Raw genomic sequence first — 14626 nt, 5'->3', positions numbered from 1 at the left:
GCTTTGTGCCTTTCTGAAATAACATACCAGTTCAATAAAACCAACAAACCGCAAAGCGGCACTTGAAAACGAGTTTATCGCATTACAAATCAGGCCTTGAAAGGCTTGAAGCGAAGGGCATTTGTTGATAACTGCGGCCTCCGTTATGATTAAACCAGTTTGTAAAGTCGGCAAAGCCAGACACGGAGGTCACAAATCACAAGAAACGGCTTTAAATACACCATGAAAATGGAAAACAAAACAGAATCAAATTTGACAGAATATTTAAACAAGCATCAGCTAGCATTCACACTTGTGGACTCTTTTAGGGGATCTCTGTGTCCGAGTTGGGGTTTCTCTTTTAGGCATTAACAGTGTCCATTATGAGCTTAAGCCCCCTGCTTGATCTGCACAGATACATTACAAACCTTGGGTTAAATAACCCACACAAAACAACTACAGCAGAATTATTAATTATACTACTGATCATTTTCTTTATCGAGTGAAGTGGAAAAAATCCAATAAGAGTTATTAAACAAAAACAAGCAGAAGCAAATCTTTAAGAAAATAAATACATGCTCATCTCATTAAGCGTTATTCATGGCCTGTTCACAACACGATGACTATTAATCCATAAAACCCATTACCTCCAGTACAGACCTGCGTTATCAGGCATTAATCTTTCATTCTCTGCACCGAAGATGCCCGACTTCTATTTTCTGACTTCTCTCCAATGTAAAAAAAAAAATCAATTATATTGCGCCTGCATCAAAGCAGGATTCTGTAATATTTTTCTAAATGGCAAGCCGATTGTGTAAAGCAAGGCTGCAAATTACACTGTTCTAACTGGTAGAAGTATTATCAGCTCTTAAATCACCATACATAGCATAACTCCACTAATGACTTTTTTTTTTACAAAATCTCCACAAATATACAGGCTTAGAAGGGAGAATGAAGAATCTATTCAATTCAAAAATAATCTAATTTTTTTTATACAGAATGCAAGTGCAATATTAGTCCAACACACACTTTCTGCCGAGGACACAAATTTGATGCCGGTACATTTTAAATGGAACTGATCATTACCAATATAAAGACGCCGTTGGTTGATCACGGCATGCCATCATTTCAATAACACTGTTCTTCGCATCAAGAGCTTCATGTTCATAACGATAAAGCCATTATAAGAAATACAGTCCTTGAGTAAATGACACTAGAATGTTAAAACGCTTGGGGAACAGCAGCCAGGAATGATGCTAAAGATTAAGATAATGGAAAACCAAGCGGTTCGTCTATGCACCTCTAGAAAACTAGAAAACCATTTGACCATAAGCACTCAGAACGCTTCACACAAAGACTAAACCACTGAACCAATCAGTGTAAGCAATGGGTTCCCAGCCTTGGTCCGACAGGAACACCATGTCTTTTGTTTTCTACGCCACCTGAGCTCACATGCGTACCGATTTTAACTCACTTTCTGGGGCTTTTTTAAATGTGCTTTAGGCTGTTTAAAGGTTAAATGGTGCTGGTAATGGGCATCATCCCTGCACCCATTTCTGAGTTTCAGCACCAGTCTCATTCAGGAGTGCTGCCTAAAACGTGACCAGTTCGACCTCTACAGAAATAAAACCACACTTACGGAGGGAGTGGGATACAATTTTATTCCAACCTGTATCAGTTCATCACCAACCTGATCAGCTGGCGAGAGCTGTCGATCAAGAGGTACATCAGCAAGAAAGCTGAAGAGAGACAGTGTAAAGGCCCGTATGCTGAAGTTGTTGGAAAACAGCATCTGTGAATCTGGGCATTTTTGATACTCAGGACTGACCAAAGAAACAAGATAAATAAATGTCTGAACAAGCAAGCAGATCCATTAAGTCCTCAATAGGCACCGGAGAGGGAGAGCTCCGATAGAATGAGAAGCAGCAGATACAGTGTGCTTCCAGGGCTAGGAACTACTGGTTTCCAGAATGGCTCAGAAGAGAATTAAGTACCGGGTAAATATACACCACTTCCCCCACAGTCCTCCAAAAATACAGCTACTGTAATGCTTACAAAACAAATATGGCTACTGTAATGCTTACAAAAACAGCCATGACAGTCAAAGGTTTTCAACAGCAGGGGCTCTGTGGCACTTAAAGGCACAAACCATCTTTCAGAAATTCCATCCCGGAGACAACTTTAATTCTATGTACTAAGAATTACAGCAAATAATAACGATAAATAATAATTGATTCTTCCAATGTTTTATTAAGTGTGCCACAAATCAGTTTATTTTTGCTTAGTGCTTATTATTATTTGATCAATTTGATAGATTTCATATTAGCAGTGGAGGTGGTAAAGAAAGGGTGGAAATTATGTAAAGCAGACTGACTCTCAGTTGTTTTACAAAAGTGATGCAGTTCATGCTCAGATGCATCTACCTTCCCCACCTAAGCAAATTCAACTTTTATTTCTGTCTGATAACTGATGAAACTGCCATTCAATAAGAGGCCTGAGAGCCTGCATACATTTCAATACATTTCAACCCACCTAAAGGAGCAATTCTGTCAGGCTCACAGCAGAAGAAGCATACCATATTCCAACATGCTTGTCAAAAGAAATGTTGCTGAGTTTGAGGTGCACCATAATAAATCTTCACACAGGAGGTCAGTCCTGAAGACAATCTGCTGTCTCTGAGCAGTCCATGTGCCACAAAAGCACCAGCATGTAGCCACCCCTTCTTGATTTTACAATTAGCTCCTAACAATTCCTGGCCATTTTAGAACCTCCACTGAGGAACACTGGCCCACCGCGCTGCCTACACAAGCAATATTCCTGTAAATGTACATAGCCCTGGGAGATAAGAGGATAATAAGGTGACGGGCAGCAGATTACCACTCTGCAGGATATCTTTCTGATTGGCCTGTGACAGCGCTCTGTTTAGGTCTTCAAAACTCTGTCCTTAAGTGACAAAAAAAAACAGTCTAAAATTACCCACGACCATGAAAAACATTCTCATGATGAAGTACCTGTTTACTCTCATCAAAAGTCATCGTAAGTTTTCTATATGAGAATCAGAAATGATTCTCAAACAGCATATGCCCCTGAAAATATGCGACAGTGGGGAAAAATAGTAGTATAATGCAACACTCCAGACAGTGATTAACCAGGTCCCAAAGCCAACCAAACGATACAGTATCTTCAGTAACTGCTTTTTGTAACTCAATGATGTTGGCATCCACAACTCTATAACAGCGCTTATGTATCAAGAAGAAATTGTGGACAACTGAGCAGGACAACACCCCCTCAATTCCTACAAAGAAGAAAAATTAGTGATGAGAACCCCAGCCAGGAGACTACACAACTGTCTTCAGACACTCCCAAAAGACAACCGTGGCACCTAGCAACTGAACTGAACAAGTTTTGGTCTCGGAGCCTTTGGTTCCTTGAAGAAAAATGTTATATTGAGGGAGAAGGTGACTTGAAAATTCAACTTTACAAACCTCCTGCACTTCATCACGATTTTTTACTTGGCCACTTTCACTTATTTGTCCACCTCCCTCAACCTAGTAATCCAGTCTTTTTCTGACAGCGTTCAATTTTAAAAAGTGCTTCTTATTATCGTTTCCTTACTTTGCAGGGGTACTTTTTTAAAGATCTTATTCTTATACTTTTTCTTGTTGGGTCAGAAGCACTTTCCAGCCAACAGAATCTCAGAGTTTATGTTCTCAAGCATTTGTTTGCACTGATTCACTGAATGCCTTCTTCCAGTTTGGAGATTTATAATAATCTATTGTGGCCCCACACAATGTAATTGCTCACAGGGCAGTATTTTTATATTGTTCTTTCATACAGCGAAATTAAGTTACAGTGCCAAACCACTTGTTTGTACCCTTGCTTGCTGTTTAATGTCTTACAGACAGGCTGCATGCTGTAGTGATGACAGAATACGTTTCTGCAAGTGCTGAGGATCCCCAGGGAAATCACTGAGCTACTTAACTGTGACAAAATGACCAGCCTGGCCCCGGTCAGCCAGGAGCAATGCAAAGCTGCCCCTCTCTCTCTCTCTGTTCATTTGCCGATCAATTTTTCCAGGAGAACTAGGTGCACAGAAACTAGATCCACTCTTTTCCATCTGCTCCCCCTTCTCCTGCTCGTGGGAGAGGAGCTGAGGTAATCCTATCAAAAATGTGTGCATTACTTTTAACTCCACGATTTAAAAAAAAGTAATATAAAAAGCCCAAATTATAAATCTAATTTGTATGTAACACTGAGATGTGTTGGTAGTGGGTGAGTTTTGGAGATGTTTTCCGTTTTCACAGTTTTTTTATGTTTTTTTTTAACAGGAAATCATAAAAAAACAAGATGTACAATGAAACAAAATTTCTTTTTTTGAAAATAAATCATTGGGCAGAAATAGTTTAGCTCAGTAAACACTGTTTAGCCTTAGAAACATCCTCCAGATGGGGTAAGTGGTAGGTTTCTGCCACTTCTGAAATCAGGCAAGGCCCTTGTACTACATGGGTCTCAACAAACACCTCTGTCATGATGAGTGGCACACAAAGCACTTAATTCTTTGATACAGCAAAGCTGCAGTCTTAGAGAAAAACTCCATTCCCAGTCATCCCTGCAGTCAAAATGACAAATCTGACAGCCCTGTCAGATTGCACGCAGTGGAGAAAAACTCAGGGGTGGCATCAGATCACGTAAGTGGCGTGTCCCTGATGCCAGAATCTGCAAGCTCCAAGAATCTGTGTGGCATGCAAGCGTGTGTATGCTCACATAATTCTGCAAACACATCATATTTAAATGCGGTTGATCGTGTACATTTTGCATTGCAGACTAGACTTTAAACAGAAAGTTAATACAGCAGCGAACAAAAAGCCAAGCTGACAAGCGCTATTAATTTAATCTTTTTGTCTCGTCATTCAAGTTGCCGACATGCTTGATTTTAAGCATTTAATACAGCAACAGATGTAAGACTGTCTTCTCCCCATAGCAGGAATTCATAATGAAGAGAGTGTGCAGAGAGGGAAATAATGGTAGCCTGTCACTTGTAATTATTACAGAGAGATACATCTCTCAGGAGGGTAGCACTCACAAGCATCTCATATCTGACACGGAGAGAGAAATGATTCGGACAAAGCAGCACTCAAGGAGACCTAAAGCAGCTGAACAATTTCACAGCTAACTGGGAAAATCTAGTTGATCAGAATGAGGGATCTCTCCATGACCACTGATTTTTTTTTTTATCCAAGTCAAGAAGACATGTGACATTAGCATGAGCAAGAAACCTGAAACAAATATCTGACGTTCTGCAAGATCAGGAAAAAGAAAAACTCAGGGGAGAAATTCTTCACCGGCTGGGGCCGAGTGAACATTAACTCTAAATCGACTGACTGGGCTTTTCCTGTTCTGCTCAAATCTGGCTTGGTGATAAACACTGTTAATACTACAGAGGAAGTCATGATGAATTACTGACATAAGGAGCAAATTTAACATTGAAAAATAAATGCTGTTGTCATGTCCAAGACATAGGCATGTCCCCATCAGTTCTAGGGTCAGTGATACCTTTAATGGAGAAACAGCTTCAGAATCTGTGGCAGTGCCACAATAAACACAAGTTTAAATCCTTGGCATTATACCCGATTAAAAATCTTTTTCAACACGGATCTCTCCTCTATAGTATACCGGGTACAGAGGGAAAAGCTGATGCTCTGCAAATTTTCTTTTTCTAAACACAAGTTAGCAACACAGTGGAGTGGAGAGGATTCACTGGCTTCTCAGAAACATTCCTTCCTTCAGACCGATTTTAGACTGGTTAGGCGCTGAAACTGAAAATGACGAGCTCGGCCGGAGGGCACGCGCTGAACACGGAGACGGAGGCAGAAGCACAGAGCGGCCGGAGAGACTCACAGTGCGTGACCCCGGCCAGAGTCTGGTAGAAGGTGGGCGTGTCGCTGTCGTCGGTCAGGGTGACGCACACGCCGCCGGACAGCAGCCAGCGGGAGAACGTGAAAGCATCTTTGTTTTGGAGCAACCAATTCTTAAACTTCTCGTAGTTCACTCTCTCCCCCTAAAGAAAGAAAAAGGGGGCAGATGAATACGAAACCAGTGCAAGGACAGGTACACCAAACACCCCAAGCTAATTCAAAAAGTAGATGCATCACATTTCAAAGCTTACGTGCTTTGCGAACGTTTTTCTATAAGCAAAAGGAGCTTCATGGAAAGATGAGCCCCCCAGTCACAGTGGGGAAAGACAGTTACGTGAGTGACAACAATGTCCTTATGTCAGGGAGACAGCACCTCTGTGTGATAACAGTCCCCCGTGTCGCGTCTGTCAAGCCTTCTCCAAGAACTCGTTCTGCGTTTTCTGGAGTATTAGTCAAAACGGTTATTAAAAAAGGAAAGAAGGCTGAGGAAAAGCACTTCAAGGGGGTGGAGATGATTCTCTGTGAATTAGCAACCCCTGACTGCAAGCAGGTGGGCTGTGTCGTGCGTAAGTGACCTTTTCATAGACTAAAATGCACAGAATGAGAACAACAAGTCTTTCTAAAACCATACTGGGTGATCATATTGTATGGAGGTGTTGAGGGAGACTAGTAGAAAGTATGTCAGAGGTGTATCAGGTGGGTTTCCTGGCAGCTACTGGCAAGGAAGGTGAAGGGCAGAATCCACTTCTGATTGGAAATTAGTGTCCACACAGTTCGACTTCAGACGCACAGTAAGTTTCGAGCTCACACACACATGCATCAGACAAAAACAGAAACAGTCGTGAGAGATCCGCTTAAACAAGAAAAGCTCCTGCTAATCCATTTATGAGAAATCCATGAACAAATTAAGCAACCTCCCAAGTTCAATAATTAAACTTCTTACAGTCCGATAGAACTAAAGTAAAATTATAAATCGGTTATTGAGAAAATGCTGCTGAATTGCAAACCAAAAAACTTCAATAGACTTTTGTTTTATAAAGAGTCAAGGATATGGGCACTTTCACTCTCGGCTAGTTAGCAAAGGGATGTTTTATTCATTTTGTTGACAAAACACCGCACAAGCTGTGCCCGAAGCCGAAGCAGAAGCACATTTTTAAAATCATTTAATTATATCCAATGTAATGATCTCTTTCACTGCAAGAGCTTCAACCGTGTTAACTTGTGAAGCAGATGACCAGAGTTTATTTTAGAAAATAAGAGGCTGGTGTTTATGCAGAGAACTATGGTTATTTGGGTCATGTTTTGGAAGCTAATTCACAGATGTTTCAACAGACAGCCTGCTTGCAGTCTCAGATCAATATCTAACTAGCAGGCAGATGATCAAGTCGTGCTAAGTTACCCCCTCTCGTGTGGCCTTTCTTAAACACACGACAGAGAGCACACAGCATGAGAAACACTATCCCTGCAAGCAGCTGTAGAAGAGCTTCTGCTGGTAGCAGTGACAGGTCAGGATTTAACGTAAACTGAGGAACCCAACGAGAGATGAGGAGCGCGGGCAGGTTATTGACAACGGCCAGCTGACCTCTGTGAAGCACTTCCTGAGCGAGGGCGGGACTTCCCCGTCGACGGCTTGCAGCATGCTCTCCATGTCCTCCCGTACCACATAGCTGCCCGATTCGTTGGCAAACAGGCTGAAGATATCTGAAACAGCAACAGCAAATCCCCTGCCCGCATTAAAAACACACCTACTGCATCTCATCTCATCATCAGCTCATTTACCTGATGTCCCCCGATCTGTGCATTCAGCCCTCTTGAAAAACATTCCATTTGAATGACAAATGATCCATGTGTAATTTTTAAAGGGATTACTTTTAACCAAAACTATACTGCCAACATTGAACATTTTTGTGGCTAAAAAGTTAAACGTCAGCAAAAACTGCTAAGAAAAATTACAAACTAAAATGTGCTGATTGAATACTTGAATACAGAATCCTTTTGCAAGGCACTGTATGTTCCTTCACTGCTGTCTTTTCGGAGGTCAATCCGTCTTGACTTTGAAGTGATGCTTATTTAAGCCGTATTAATAATAAAGAATAGTGGAGTCACACTCACTGACTCATGAAGAAAGAAAGAGAATGAGCTGGTTCAGAGGATACCAACCTACTGGCCATCTGTGAGACCTTCACACTTATTCGGCTTCTGCCTCATCACAAATGGGCACCAGAGGAATCACCACATTTACTATTCTGAGCTCGATGGAGCTTAGCAGAAAACCACATATCGAAGCCAATAACAGATAAGTTGCCGTGTGTGACCTTGGCAAAACACACATTTGTTTTTAAGCAAAGCAACTGCAGACCAATTCTTTGACTCTATAACAAGAGCTTCACATCTGTGAGCTGCGAGTGGAGAAATTTCTGTTCCTGTATTTAACTCTATATTAGCTGGGCTGGATCCAGTAAGTTGGAGGGGTTTCAAAGGCTCTCCTTTCCTCCAGATCCCCCCCACCCCTGCTGCTCAACAGATATCCACACGAGTAGGTCAAAGGTCATGTGCTTGGGATGCCCCCCGGTTATGAATTTTGAGGTTGCGAAAAGCACAGAATGCAGTCCAGCAGAGGAAATGCAGTCCAACAGAGGAAATGCAGTCCAGGCTTCCTAACATTCCAATAACATTCTGATGGGAGCAAGACAGGGAGACCAGCTGGTTGGCTGATTTTGCAAACAGCTTTTTTAAAAGGTTTGAGTGCTTTCTGTCTCTCTCACTAACACCTGAAAAAGAAACCCTCGCTGGTGAGCCTTTCTTTCTGCTTTTCGGCACGGAATTAACCTTTATTTGTATCTTTCTCAACAGACATGACAATAGACAGTACGCAAGAAAAAAAAGTATCATTTAAAGCAGCAGGGAACATAGAGACGAACAGCTCTGGGGTTTGTCAGCAATAACTGCTGGTAATAAAAAAGAAGGATCACTTATACTCACATTTGGCTTTTTCTTCATCTCGGCCTCTTGTCAGTAGAACCAGTCCCACAATAAGATTGTTAAAATGTAGGCCTTTCGAAGTTCCTCCGAACGAGTTGTAGATTACCTAAAACAGAAAAAAAAAGTTACTTGCATCCCCAAAAGCACTTTAAACTCACAGGACAAGAACATTCCTTACGAAAAGACACAATGAGCAGGTTAATTAAATATTTGGAAAAGAAAAATAGAAAAGCATTCAAGTACCTTGCCCAGATAGCATGCTTTTCTTTTGAAGTTACTTGATAGCAAATTCTAAAAAAATGCTGACAACCTTTTTTGAAAAACGTAACGCACGAAAACATTTTCACAATGTTGTTCTTCAAAAGCAGAATCAAAAAAGGAATGCCACTTGCGTATGGTAATATTGAAACCACAACAATAAAAAAGTGTTAGTCGTTAGTAACTATTTTTCCTTGTTATGCAACTGCTGGGCCTGATAACATTCGCCACTGACACCTTCAGTTCTCTCCTCCAGCACAGAAGATAGAGGCTCAGCTGCTGTGAATACCAAAAAGCTGGCAATACATCACTGAGCCGTTTCTATGAGTGTGCAGTACCAGTTTAAAAAGAGGTGATTAATCAATGAGCCGTTGTTATTACCGGGATTGAACATTAGTAATCTAGAGCTTGCAGGCAAAATATTTAACAAAACTGAAACTTATATTTAATAGCCAAAGAAGGCCATTAATGCCAATTAAATCCAGGGGTTTCATCACAGGTGCAGAAAGGTCGAAGGCAGTTTTGAAAGACTGCTGCACGCTTCCAGAGGTTGTTCTGTGCTATTTAGAGTAGGCTCATGTGTTGCATGATTTCCTTTAAAATGTTCATCTAAAAAATAAAGCACCTTATAAGACTTCCCCTACAAGATGGCTCCTCTGAAACATTGATCTCTGTCTCCATCGCTCTTCCACAGCCTCAAAACAGACTGTGATGATCCACAATCAGCAGGCTGGGAGAGACAAACAGCCTGTGTCATCAAGCTTATTTTCCTTTGGAAAATGGGAACATAAACTTCAGCCTTCACAAACAGCTTTCATTTTTAATCAAAACACACTGCGTTTATAAATAGCCTCCTGCAGGAAAAGGCGATGGGACAACTAACAGATGTACTTCCTGGCCATGCTGTCCGGGACGGCACCATCTGAGTCTGCATGTGTAATAATGGACTGCAGCCTAGCTCCATGCTCAGTGGATCTGACAAGATGTACTCAAACGTCAAAAGAAAGCTACTCCACTCACAACTGCAGCAGATTCACAAAAACTATCCCCAGGAAAATGGCCTCTTTTTCTTTTTTAACACTGCACAGTTAGGTTGTCATCAATTGCTACAGAGACTTGACACTCCTGGCTAGAACCATCAGACTTGAATCTCTCCATTCATCTTCGCAAAATGTTGGGAGTAATGTTCTCTCAGACCATGTACTACCTCTGATGGACTGTGTTGGGTTGTTGAGTCTTGCCATGCTGCACATTGCTTGCTGGAAACAGTCTGGACGGGAAACGACAGTGCTCTGACCTACTACAGTACAACCTCTAACAAATCATTTAATGGAATGAAATGCTGTTCTCTGAAGGCTTCACAGCTGAAACGTTGTGTTTTCTCTCTTCTCTTTTCAGCATGGAATAAACCTATTACTTGTTCCTTTGCAGACTACGCATGCTGACGCAGCTACCCACCTGAACTACAGGGCCCACTGGTTCATTTCTGTGCTTTCCTTTCTTGATTTTCACCAGTTCTGACATTCAGAAAGCCATCTCTCTCACCAATGATGCAATTTAGTACTTTTGCACATCAAACATGTGTCACAGCCACGAATAATCAATACATAATGCCATATATAATGCTATATAATAAATCAAAATAATGCCAAAAACATATCAATATCCAAAATATGTATACTTTAAGTGAATATGAAAAACAACAGTTGCAAATGAGAGGAGGCCATTTGGAAGTTAGTGGCTAATTGATGCAAGGCACACATCCAGCTGTTAGCTGAAGAAGATGTTGTCGTCAACCGCACGGCTCGGTAGCTTGTGTAGCTCCAACAACCTTTTCTAAAAGCACACATTGCCAAATCTATGTGCTGTGTTGGTGCAGTCCTATCTTAACAGAATTATGTTTGTAAGTCAAGCAAAAGATGCTTCCACAAAGTGCAATCTCACAGGTATGTACTGTCTACAGGCATTACAAATGTGGGGTATACACCTTAGGGGAAATATCATGCAATTTGGGCTGTAATAAATGTACAAAGTTATGCCTATAAAAAGGATCCCAAACACCAAAGTTAAAATCTCTCTCAAATGCTGTGGTTGCTTCAGCTCACATTTCAGCCTGAAAATATGCAAAATAGAGCAGATTAGACAATGTGCTAGTTTTAGGTAAATGCAGAATACAAGTACAGAAAACTGCACATAGAGGTTTGTGGCAACAAATAACATAGCTTTTCTTGCTAGCAATAAAAAAGGACAGACATTTCAAAATTTTTCTGGAATTTGCCTGTCTGCACATACCAGTATGAACTACAAAGACGAATATTATGGTGTGAATCCTACAGTAAAAGTTAAGGTGTTACTACTCAGAGAAATGGATCAACCTGGAGCAGAGAAGACTGTGCAGAAATCTACACAGTTACACCCTGCATAACAAAATACTGTACCAAACCATCTAGCTAAATAGCAAGAAATTATACAGAAAGCATTGGAAACTGATCTCTGGAGAATAACATTTAAATTACTTGTATGAGGTTTAATACCGACTAATTTGCTCCCAGGTGTTCCACCAAATCATGCTTTATACATCATGCCTTAGGCATGACAGGTAATCACATCCTGCTTCCTCCTGTTCCACAGAACTGTTTATAAAAACAAGCTCTGTAATACATTCCTATTGGCTTGCTCCCTGACTAAAGCATCATTAGGCTTTAAAGGCAGAACATCAAAAACGACTTAAAGAGTTCAATAGTGGCCTTGAGGGATAAAGGTGTGGATTAAAAAGGTGAAACTGAACCTTCTTCTGGTTCAAGGGGCAAGTAGAATCACAATGAGCTGTACCAACAGCCCAGTCAATCAGTGTGCACTATGGTGATTTAAGAGAGCTGACCGGTACTGAACCAGTTCAAGCTGATGACGTCATCCCATTGAAAGCTAGACTGTACTGAATTATTCCATAACAGAAGACTTGGTGTGGCAGAGTTTGCTGTTGTCTTGGGAATGAAGCTTTGGGGCTGTGAATACTGTAAGCCTGCAAGAGACCACCTGTGATCAAGCCCTGGCCTGGATCAGGGCAGGGCAGGACAGGGCAGAGCAGAGCTGCCCCCATCACACGTGCAAAATTGCACCAGAACACAACATTTCAGATTTACAAAAGATTACAGATCCAAACTGAACAGCACAAACATCACTCTGCTGGCACTGAAACCAAGGATTTTTAATTACTTAAAGGCAAACCTTCAAATGCAGAGGAATACCTTTTGTGGTAAACATTTTCAAGTTTTACTTTACTTTAATTTCTGAATCACCTGCCTAAAACAATGGAAACCCAAACAGTAAAAAACAGTATTTTTTTTTACATCAGTGTACTCAAATATAGCCCTTCTGCAAAATGTTTGGCAACAGTTCATTCCTTTGATAATGGGGAAAAAAATTTGAACTGGAAAAGAAGTAGTCTTTTTTTCATAACAGCAGCGTATAGTATGCAATCTCGGGCACAGATCACACCCTTTTCTAAGTAACTCATTCACTTCCTTTCGGATTGCTTATTGTAGATGCGGATAGTATGTTCTTTAAGTGAAAAAAACATTATAGTGAAGGACTGAATGCATTTCAATTGTTTGTATTATTTTAAGAAAAACAACAGAGAGGGTGACTTACAGGTAAATCAGGTAAAATAAATTCTGACTGAATGTGTCTTGACTGCAGGATGATATGACACAAATTGTGTTGCATTGAAAAAGGTGTGAAGACTTGTGTAGATAGGCGTCTACAGGCACTTCCTGAAACCGAGACAGAAACATGCTTAAAATCTTTAGAAGACATTCCTTACATTCCAGGAGCCTCATTAGTGATGACAATTAATTACACTAAATTACACTAGTAAATCCCCAGTTTAACACACTTCACTTTACTGTACGGAATCTACTAAATCACAATTCTGTCTGTAAAATCAAAAATGTTGGACTGCACAACTAATAAAACAAAAATGTAAAAATAAGGACTACAATTGATTCAAATTCAGGAATATTAATGGTGCCCTATGGGTGTACTGTAGGTTGATGCTTACAATGCGTGCTGTTTGCGTTTTGTATGTTTTAGCAAATTTTATACAGTATGATACACAAAATAATGAGTTTGTGTATTTATGATAATAAAGGCACAGCAACAGTTTTCAGTTTTGCACTGTGTTGATTGTAATTATTAAAACAATAAGTCAAAAGATCCAGAAATGATATATATATAGTATACAGTATATAATTTCTCATATAATAGAGGACATTCAAAGGACACGCGTTACCCCCATCAATCCATTAAACTGAGGGTTTATTGTACATTACCATTGTGTGAAGTTTTAGTATTTGTAACAGACAAGGATATAATTATAATGTCTTGTCAAGTGGTTTAAAATATTGGAGTTTGTTACATATGAATAAACAAGTTTATGGATATACTGCATAAAGAACACAGGAGATTTACAGTTCAGGAACTGATTTCCATGCCTGTAAATATAATAAAGTATAGAACTATGATTTCTCCCAAATACAGTGCATAATACAGTAAATACATTCCACCCATAGCTCTGGCTTTTGACAAGTTTGAAGAGTGATGAAGCAAAAACATATTAAGGATCAAATCACTGAATCTACTGAATTTCAACTGCAGTTTGATTCTCTGTTGCTGCAACAGATAATGGCAATGAAGACACTGTGAAAACCCAAATGTTCTGAGTGAAATCTACATGTATATTTCTTTTAAACACTGTAGAACGAGTTTAAAAAGATAACCTATTGAGTTGATTGAGGAATTGCGAGAACAGTTCCCCCCAGTGCAGTGATGAACTGAGGCAGGGGAGTCAGATGTTACCACAGAACCAGGGATTAATGACTCCAGGGCAGCAACCTGTCAGTTCTGTCAAACAATTGGTCAGTTCAGTCACCTCTCGGCAAGATTCAATTTACTGACGTGGCCCACATTTGTACCGAATGCAGTGAAAGCAATTCTAATCCAGCGCCTGCTGCCTGCCTCTCCTAATAAACCGGGATCACGATGGATTTTTAATGCAGAGCTATCCCGGCTTACGCTGGTTTCCACACAACGGAAAACTGGCAGTGCAGGAATTGCAGGGACAGTCAGACAGAAATCCCCACTAAGAAAAAAAAAAGAAAAGGCCTGCAGAAATTCCCAAATTCAGCCCACAAAGCAGAGGGTTTCATCAGATGCTGAGAACAAGCAACAGTAATTACGCCACACAAGAATACCAGCAGGAACAAATACAACTAGAACAATGAAGTACTGGAATTACAAAGTTGCAAGACAGGTTATTCAACATTCCTAGTGCCATCAATCCTCTTCAAAGTACAGATTCTGCCCAGCAAATTCACCGTCATTAACAGGCTGCATGGTACTGTATAGGGAAAGCAATTTCCTTTCCGAAAGCAGAGCTTACTTGACGTTCCTTGGTGAAATTACGAGGCTTGCAGCATATTGCCAATTCAATT

At 40.5% G+C, this 14626-nt stretch overlaps 1 protein-coding gene across 4 annotated transcripts in view; it reads right to left on the bottom strand.

Annotated features, from left to right (window-relative positions):
* usp32 (ubiquitin specific peptidase 32) overlaps positions 1-14626 on the bottom strand; it is a 54788-nt gene that overhangs the window by 26190 nt on the left and 13972 nt on the right. For 2 of the 4 annotated variants that reach the window (XM_088907138.1, XM_088907139.1), the window contains exons 3-5: positions 8877-8982; positions 7477-7595; positions 5878-6037 (exon numbers count right to left, since the gene is read on the bottom strand). In XM_088907138.1, the coding sequence (XP_088763264.1) occupies positions 5878-6037; positions 7477-7595; positions 8877-8982 (385 nt within the window). Of the gene's footprint in view, positions 1-5877; positions 6038-7476; positions 7596-8876; positions 8983-9759; positions 9800-12785; positions 12908-14626 lie in introns of those variants that run through there. The other 2 variants (XM_088907140.1, XM_088907141.1) reach the window with 2 other exon arrangements.

Source organism: Atractosteus spatula, chromosome 27 (assembly GCF_055471065.1).
Source record: "Atractosteus spatula isolate fAtrSpa1 chromosome 27, fAtrSpa1.hap1, whole genome shotgun sequence".
Lineage (NCBI taxonomy): Eukaryota > Metazoa > Chordata > Actinopteri > Semionotiformes > Lepisosteidae > Atractosteus > Atractosteus spatula.
This window is presented reverse-complemented; position numbering and strand designations above follow the sequence as displayed.